The following is a 9,064-nucleotide window of genomic DNA, read 5'->3' on the forward strand; positions in this document are numbered from 1 at the left end:
AAGTGTGTATGCCAAAAAAATAATTTCCCATAGGAAACCATAAAAATGAGAATAATCGGTTCCCAGGTCCCCATACAACATAATTTTCTACGTCTTAAAACTACACAAAATATACCTTATTTTATGTATAAATGTGCTAGGGTATTATAATTAAAGAAATAAACTGTACTATATAATAAAGTGGTTTTATTTACCTTTGTGATGGTCGTTGATGGCTTGATGGAATGGAGTGGCCGGTTTCATCAGCATTAAACACTTGATGAGGAACTTAGCCTTCTTCTTTCACCATCTTGAGGAATGATCCCTTGGAGGTTCTTTCTCTACCATAATTTGACCTCATCAATTGTGTTCTGTTCAGCTGGGTTGATATCTTTTTGCATCAAGTGTACAGATGGCTTGTGCGGGTTATTTGTGGAGCCTGATTGATGGGAATTTTAACCTTGCAGTCCACACTCGGCCTTTAAACTATCAAAGTTGTGTCGCTCTCTCTGTCGTCTGCCTGTCTCTTTCATGTTTAAACCACCTCTCCTCACTGCTGCGTTCTTAACCAATCACGTGGCTTTAACCGACGACTGGGCGCGGGGAATATATGACCAAAACAAAGCCGGCTGCCATTTTCTTTTAGGAGAACGGGCTCGTTCGCAAACGACACATCACTCATTGTGGCAGCTCCGTCTGTATCCCGAAAAATAGTTGGCATGCCAAGGTAAAAAAATGCCATAAATTTAACGTCCGTAAACCGAAGTTTGTAAGCCAAGGGGTTCGTAAGCAAAGGTATCACTGTATATATACAGGTTAAAAAGAAAGAAGTACATTATTTTCCGGTCTGTGTAAGCTCTCAGTCGTACAGGAGTGGTCCATCGATGAAAAGGTTTCTTCAGCCGTCATCTGTACTTCTTTGAAGGTGTCGGACGTTTCGCTTCTTATCCAAGAAACTTCGTCAGCAAACTAATATACAGTAAAGTCTCGTTATATCGATATTCAAGGGAGTCCGAAAAAATATCGATATAACCGGGACTATCGATATATCCGACCCTGTTTGCATGTAATTTTCTCCGTGCGTGCATAGCAATAGTATCGATATAACCGGGACTATCGATATATCCGATATCGATATAACGAGACTTTACTGTATATATATATATATATATATATATATATATATATATATATATATATATATATATATATATATATATATATCCCTACTGTCCAGACATGGCGGTGCCGGACTCTGCTATGATAGGTCCCAGCTCTCAGGTTGGGGGGAGCAGAGGACTACTCCCTGCCACTCCACTGATTGTTCCTATTGTCCTGACTAACGACTGCCCTGAATGCCCCACTTCCACCGGTATCACCTCATCAGTATTCCTAATCCTATTTTGCCTAAATTGGCTGTTGTACGAACGATCCAAATTGAACCTCACCCCACCAAACCGGTTTAATGAAGGATTTAGTTGTTTTATGAAAATTGCTTCTTTTACTCCCCTTTCTTTGACGAAGTTTCTTGGATAAGAAGCGAAACGTCCGACACCTTCAAAGATGTACAGATGACGGCTGAAGAAACCTTTTCACTATATTTTCCGGTGTATAAGGTGAACCTAAAAGCTTCCGGTCAGAGATCTGGCAATGTTTTTCCCTCCCACGAGGGGGCAGCATTTGCCTTTTGTACAGCCACCCCCACCTTTCAATGCAGATAACTCTAGAACGAAATAAGCTTGACATAAACTTTTTTTCTGATGAAAAAAAGATAGTCTATGGTTTCTTACGCTGCACTGAATGTTTATGTGGTCCAAAAACTCAATCTTTATTGGGTAATGCAATTTGAGTGAAAATGACTAAAACCCTGGCACTGGAGTGGACACATTCTTCCACATCGTCTGGCAGTGAAAAAATTAAATAAATAGATCATTAAAGAAATACAAGATACCATATTTTCCGGTGCATAAGGAGCACCCAAAAGCCTTCATTTTCTTCAAAAGATGACCCCGCGCCTTATACACAGGTGCACATTATATGTGGAGTAATATTGGGACACAATCGGTCTCGCAACAACTTTCAGCACCCAATGACTCAATGTCCCCCTTATAATTGTCAAACACATATTTATAGATTATGTTTGGAAAACTTCATTCATTGAAGGTGCTCCTTATAGTCTGGTGTGCCTTGTATATCGAAATGGTTTGAAAATACACCATTCATTGGGAGCGCACCTTATAGACTGGAAAATACAATAATATTGAGCCATAACACGTCTCACAACTACTGTCAGCAGCCACCAACTACATTTCCCCCTGTAGAAGAAGTGCTGGGAAGAATAAAACATAACCCCAGCCTGTACTGTAGTGCCTTATGTGGTGTGCCTTGCATATGGAAAACATTTTGAAGCATTTCATTCGTTAAATGTGCACCTTATAGTCCGGTGCGACTTATACACAGAAAAATATGGTAAGCCCAAAATGGTCCCCATCAGAGTGCTGTGATGTCACGTTTACAGTGTACAACGGAAAGTTGAGCAAGCTCACGATTATTCCAGTCCGACTGGCATGCTTGGTGGAAACGTAGTTAAAACGCAGTGTTCCTTGTATACCGCGATTGCATTTGTACGACTGAAATGAAACCGCAGTTGCGCGCATTTACATACGCGCAGGAAGTCAGGGTGCAAATGAGGTGGTCTACTTGATTGGTCTCTGCCCGCAAAGACAGAACGGTTGGAAAAGGTTGAAGAAGCTTCTTCTGGGGTGAAACGACACATTTCTAAGACGGTGGCCCCTACGTTTTAGGAGCAACACTGAGAGAAAAGGTGATGAATCCATCATGTTTTCTCAAGAGCCCCCATGGGAGGAAACTACAGGCCATATTTGGTACAACCGGTCCGACAGGATAATGTGTGAAGAGGCGGGGGAAGCCCGCTACGCTTTACTGCCCCCCCCCTCCACAATCACAACACCAAAATACACCTGCTAAAAGTAAGGCAGCGCCCACGACAAGAAGCCATGTGCACCTTAAAAGTGAAGTTTCACTGCGGGGAGGGTGCGGACGGCACGGAGAGTGGAGCTGCGGTGAGTAAACACACTGTCCGTTCACCTCGTTGCTGAGGGCGGCCTTTTCGGCCGCTTTGGACTGCTCCCTCTGAATCATGCAGCGGCGCACAATGCTGTCGAAGCGTCCCAGGTACAAGAGAGCGATGGTACGGAAAAGACCCATGGTGACGATCTGCAAAGAAATAACCAACACATATGCAGATGACTTTAGCCACAAAGAACACGTGTCAGCCTTTGCCGCATTGATCTATTGAAATAGTGATAAGCCCAAGTGGCAAACTCTCCTACATGTTTTGATTTAGCTACCTCCTCCAACACATTCGATTCAAATGATCCGGATTGTTATTGCGTTTATGTTGAGCTTGGTGATGATCTCATCGTATTAATCAGATGTGTTGGGGAAGGGGAGCGGGGATATCAATAAATATATATGGAGGACGGGCGCTGTTTAAGGACCAGAGTTGCTGAATTTGAGATAGATTTGGATAAAAAATAAAATAAAAAAAGACAGAACCATGCAACATAAAACAAGATCAGGTGTGTACCTGCTGGAGACCCTCTGTGATGGAGGTCACAGGTGACATCCCACATGTGAGGGCTGATAGCATGTAGCCGTCTGTACCCACAGAGCTGTTAAAGTTTCCCTGCTGCGGGAAGAAAGGAGGGACACAACACTCCTTTACGTACACTTGACAAATTCAAACAGTAGGATTGACTTTGATTTGCCGCTTCATTGGAGAAGCTGTTGGGATACTTTGTGCATAGCAGAGTCACTTCTTACCACGGCATCTCGGACAACAATCTTGGCCACTAGATCTGGTGGAAAAACTCCGGAGGTTTCAGAAATTAATCTGGTTTCCAGAGGCTAAAATCAAAAAGTAAGAAAAAAATGGAAATAAAAAAAAGGTGGGAAATAAAAAGTGGTTCCCAGGTGTGAGCAACGTTTACCTTTGTCCTGTTTTCCTCAACCAGTCCTGGCGTGTCTGTGTCTGGTGGGAAGGCAACCGTCACGTAGATATTGTATGGCTTCATCTGAGGAACAACAAGGTTTACTAAATTGATGCTACACACATGGTGACATCGGTCCAGAGTCACATTAAAAGCAGTACATGGCAGAAAATGAGCGGCCCTTTGTCCCAATTTTCTCATGAAACCATCAAAGCTGACAATCGTAAAGGGCAAACCTGTTCAATATGTACGATGGCAAGCACTGTGATTGTGATGTGAAACACAACGATGGCCATTTAAGAAATGACTCAGGACTAGGCCTGTCACGATGGATATTTACAGAATCCACCGATCAATAAATATTATTTTCCATTTAAAGCATCTTACAAAACCATGATTGCTCAATTCTTGTTTTTATTTGATGTTTGCAACATGAGGAACTAGTTTTTTACACTAAATTGAAAATTGTTTCCAAAGGCTGATAAAGAAAGAATCAGGTCCCGACGGGAGTGCCTCAAACGACAGGTGTCAAACTCAAGGCCCGTGGGGCCAAAACGGATCCACCAAATCCTCTAGTTTAGATGGCGGAAGGTAGGAAGGTAATCATGTCAGCTTCCATGATCCATGACAAAACCTGTGCCGAAACGTCGAAATGGCATGGCTTAACTCATTCGCTGCCATTCCCGAATGTATTAGAGAATTGAAAAGTGTGATGTGGAGCGCCATTCCTGAATTTGTTCTTATGTTGTTTTTTTTTGTTGAGGGGCGCCGATAAAGCGTTGGTGAGACCTCTGGCAAAGTTATTCCCATTCCACGAGGTGGCAAGATTTGCCTTTTGTCCATGTTAGCGCTTTGTTGCAGCTTCGGCTGTTGTTAAAGCGCTACATATATCAACATGTATGTATTGTATTGTTGTCCAGCCGCTCCCATTTTAAGCTCAGATAAATCCAGAGCCATACAATTTAGGATTGAACTCTTTTTCCCTGATGAAAGAAGAAAGTCAAAGGTTTCGAATGCTGTATTGAATGTTTATGTCGTCCTAAAACTCAATATTCTCTGGGTCCTGCAACTTGAGTGAAAATGACAAAAACTCTGGCACTGGAGTGGACACATTTTTGCACATCATCTGGCAGCGAATTATTAATAAAAAAAACTAATAAAATAACAAATAAAAGTGACATTTAGCAATATTTTTTTCCGCTTTCTTCAGTAACTTCAACAAACTACAATATTTGACCCTTGTTTTCAAAACGACACCCCCATTCCTTTGGTGTATGTATGAAATAATACAATGACACGATCAATAATTGATGTGGTTCCCAAGTCTTAATAACCCTGTGAGGGAACGCGGCCCTGCCATAAAAAAAACATTAGTTTGACACCTTAGCTCTAAACTCCCTACCTCCATCTGTAGAGACTCAGCCAAACCGCGAAGTGCAAACTTGGACGGCGAGTAAGCCGTGTAGCCAAACATGCCGATCTGGCCCGCCTGGGAGGACACGAACATGATGCGGCCCATTCTTCTCTCCTTCATGGTTGTTATGACAGCACGTGTTGGATAAACACTGCCCAGGTAGTTCACTTCCATCAGCCTCTGTTGGTGAACACAATGAGAAAAGTTTGTTGACGGGTGGAAGCGGGGAAGGTTGAGAGCGCCTCCGGGTTACCCACCTTAAAACGGTCTATTTCCAATTCCTCAAACTTCCCAGACAAGGATGTTCCGGCGCAGTTCACAAGCATATCAACAGGCCCCAATTTTTCTTGAGCCTGCGTCAGTCCAAAAGTATGTGTCAGTACATGAGCAAAGGATAGTGGCTCAAATGAAAATCAAGCATTACCTGTTTGATAACACTTTCGACCTGACTGTAATCACTGGAAACATCCACTGATATGCAAAGCACAACCTGAGTGAAGAGACATTTTCATCATTTTATGAACTCAAGCAATTGAAATGGTTGTCTAGTTTGAAGGTGAATTGGAAGTTTGTAAAACATCATACCTGTTTGTCATTGATGGCAAAATTCTCCACCTCTTTCTTGGCTTGAATCAACTTGGCCTACAGAATCAGAATCATCTTTATTGCCAAGTATGTAGAACACACAAGGAATTTGTTTCCGGTAGAACACGCTGCACGAGTATCGTCGTCAAAAAAACTGCTAAGTGGCACTATACAGTTCCATTTTGGCTACTGTTGAAAGAGTTCAAAGAGTTCAAAGAGTTAATGGCTTGGGGGAAGAAGCTGTTTAAATGTCTGGATTTGGTTCGCATGGATCGGTAGCGCCTGCCTGAGGGGAGTAGCTGGAAAAGGTGGTGGGCAGGGTGCGGAGGGTCCAGTAGGATTTTCCGCGCCCTAGTTTGGATTCTTGCAGTGTGCAAGTCCTCGAAAGTGGGTAGGGCGGTGCCAATGATTTTTTCCGCCGTCGAACCAAACGGTGATGGAAGAACACAGGACGGATTCGATGACAGCCGTGTAGAAATGTTGCAGCACCTCCTGTGGCAGGCCATGCTTCTTTAGCAGCCTCAGGAAGTACATTCTCTGTTGGGCCTTTTTCAGGATAGAGTTGGTGTTGACCTCCCACTTCATGTCCTGGGAGACTGTGATTCCCAGGAACTTGAAGGTCTCAACGGTTGACACAAGGCAGTTGGATAGTGTGAGGGGTAGCTGTGGTGATGGATGTTTCCTGAAGTCCACGATCATCTCAACTGTCTTGAGCGTGTTCAGCTCCAGGTTGTGACGGCTGCACCAGAGCTCCAGCTGCTCCACTTGTTGTCGGTACGCAGACTCGTCGCCGTCTTTGATGAGACTGATGACCGTGGTGTCGTCTGCGAACTTTATGAATTTGACAGCTGGGTGCGTTGAGGTGCAGTCGTTCGCAATGGAGAGAGGACGCATCCCTGTGGGGCTCCAGTGCTCGTGGTTCGTGTTGTGGATGATATATTTCCCAGTCTGACCTGTTGTGTCCGTCCTGTCAGGAAGCTGAGGGTCCACTGGCAGATCGTGGGGGACACACCAAGCTGGAGAAGTTTGGGGATGAGGAGTTCTGGGATGATGGTATTGAACGCAGAGCTGTAGTCCACAAACAGGATCCTTGCGTAGGTTCCTGTGTTGTCAAGGTGGTCGAGGATGTGGTGCAGTCCGATGTTGACTGCATCCTCCACAGACCTGTTTGCCCGGTAGGCAAACTGAAGAGGATCTAGCAGAGGTCCGGTGATGTTCTTTAGGTGGTTCAGCACGAGGCGTTCAAAGGACTTCATGACCACAGACGTCAGAGCAACAGGTCTATAGTCGTTCAAGCCGGAGGGTGCAGGAAGGTAAATGACCACTTTCAAACTGCCTGTGTGCTGTCTTGAATAATGACTTGACTCTTAGCGCTGCCCAGCCTCAATTCATTAAAGTAAACACAAATTAAACAGAAAAAAAAAACAGGTGGTGCGACCTATGTGCATACAATAACAACACCACTTGTTGGCGCCACAACAGATGATGACAACAAGGGATGGGGCACCTGTAAAGCTTAAAGTGTGAGTAAAAAAAAAAATAAAATATGCAGCAAAAAAATGAAAAACACAAGAACACTAAACTGAAATAAACATCTAGAATTTTTAGTACAAAAGTGACAAGAAGCAATGATGACACATTTGGCAAGCGTCATCGTTTCGAGGTTACAACTGGCATGTAAATAATTATTTTTTTTTCACTAGCAGCATTTATGCTCATGGGGCACAAGTGGACATGCTCAGTTCCAAGTGTGGTCACATACCATAATTTAATTTGAATTCATATGATTACAAATATTGTGACTTGACTCCTGTATTAGAGGATTATTGACTATGACAAACTCTGATTTGAATACAAACTCACGGCAATAGTTTTTGCCTTGATAGAATTTGCGGCATATACAGTAGAATTAAACCTGTATTTGTGCAGAAGGGTGGTGTAAAGGTTGAAAAGCTGCCTCGCAGTCGTCAAGTTTTAGGTGGTGTTCACATCTTCACACCCATCCATCAGTTTCTAGGACATTCCAAAAGCCATGCATGCTCAGTGAACATTTGTCCATCGGAGTGAATGTGATCCGTGGAGCCCTGCTAGTCTTTACCACAACAATCAGGTCTAAACTTCCGACTAAAGACTTACCTTATCCCGTGCCACCAACGTGATGAAAGCTCCTTGTCGGTAGCATTCCATCGCGATACATTTCCCAATACCACTGGAGCCTCCAGTCACCTGAAAATTGCAAGATTAACTATTAATTAAATGTTAACCACGAACCACGTGGACCTGTGGCTCGGTGTGACTCTCGCGACCAGATACACGCTGTAATTCAGGTCATGTGAGATGCTGTAGAGGCTCCAGCATCAAATTTAAGGATAGTACTATCCTTCCTAAATTTGTAGGATAAACCGAGTGTCAGGACGTGAAATACCCTCGGCATGAAAACTAGCAATGCTTTGGACACTCACGTAAAATTGAAACGACGCCATAGGCACCCTATCGCTCTCGAAGCCCATATTCGGCAGGAAAAATGCTTTTCCGATGGACTTACCACGACGTGGGCTCCGTTCAGTTGTAGGGGTTTAGGGCTAATCAGCGGCGATATCATGTACAAAAGCAACACGAAGGCGACAAAGAAGGCGACGACGACCAGGAGCATGATGAACGGCAGGAACAGCCACCAAAATGAGCTAATATCCAGCCCGTAATCGTTGAGATCCCACAAAATCTTCTTACGACATGATCAGTGATAGTGATTAGCTTGCTTGCTAACTAGCTGGGCAGCTTCGGCGGTCTCGTACGCAGCGGCGAAAGGGGGACGGCACAGAGAGGCGTACCGCATTATTTGGGGGAGTTGCGCAAAAAATATGTTCAAATATTTAGAGATGTGTAAGGTTTAATATAGTTTTGGACGACTCAGCGTCACAAAGCGTAGTCCCGTGTTAACCAAAACAAATTGTCCATTGAACCCTGGCGTTTCCAGTGGCATGTGGTACTTGTAGTTCTCAAGAGAAGTTAGCATTTCTCCCACTTTGCATTCACCAAAGTCAAAGGACTACTTCTGCCAAAATGCAGTGTT

At 43.8% G+C, this 9,064-nt stretch overlaps 1 protein-coding gene across 1 annotated transcript; it reads right to left on the reverse strand.

Annotated features, from left to right (window-relative positions):
- Positions 1–1,197: 1,197 nt before the first annotated feature.
- Positions 1,198–9,016, reverse strand: kdsr (3-ketodihydrosphingosine reductase). Its single transcript, XM_089008025.1, has 10 exons — positions 8,537–9,016; positions 8,128–8,217; positions 5,992–6,048; positions 5,831–5,896; positions 5,664–5,759; positions 5,395–5,586; positions 3,993–4,076; positions 3,826–3,909; positions 3,590–3,691; positions 1,198–3,216 (listed from the first exon to the last, which is right to left on the reverse strand). Exons 1-10 carry the CDS (start codon positions 8,642–8,644, stop codon positions 2,920–2,922), a joined length of 1,176 nt encoding a protein of 391 aa, XP_088864151.1. The 5' UTR covers positions 8,645–9,016; the 3' UTR covers positions 1,198–2,919.
- Positions 9,017–9,064: the final 48 nt, after the last annotated feature.

This window comes from Hippocampus bargibanti, linkage group LG11 (assembly GCF_051943395.1).
Source record: "Hippocampus bargibanti isolate YZ-2025 linkage group LG11, ASM5194339v1, whole genome shotgun sequence".
NCBI classification, from domain to species: domain Eukaryota; kingdom Metazoa; phylum Chordata; class Actinopteri; order Syngnathiformes; family Syngnathidae; genus Hippocampus; species Hippocampus bargibanti.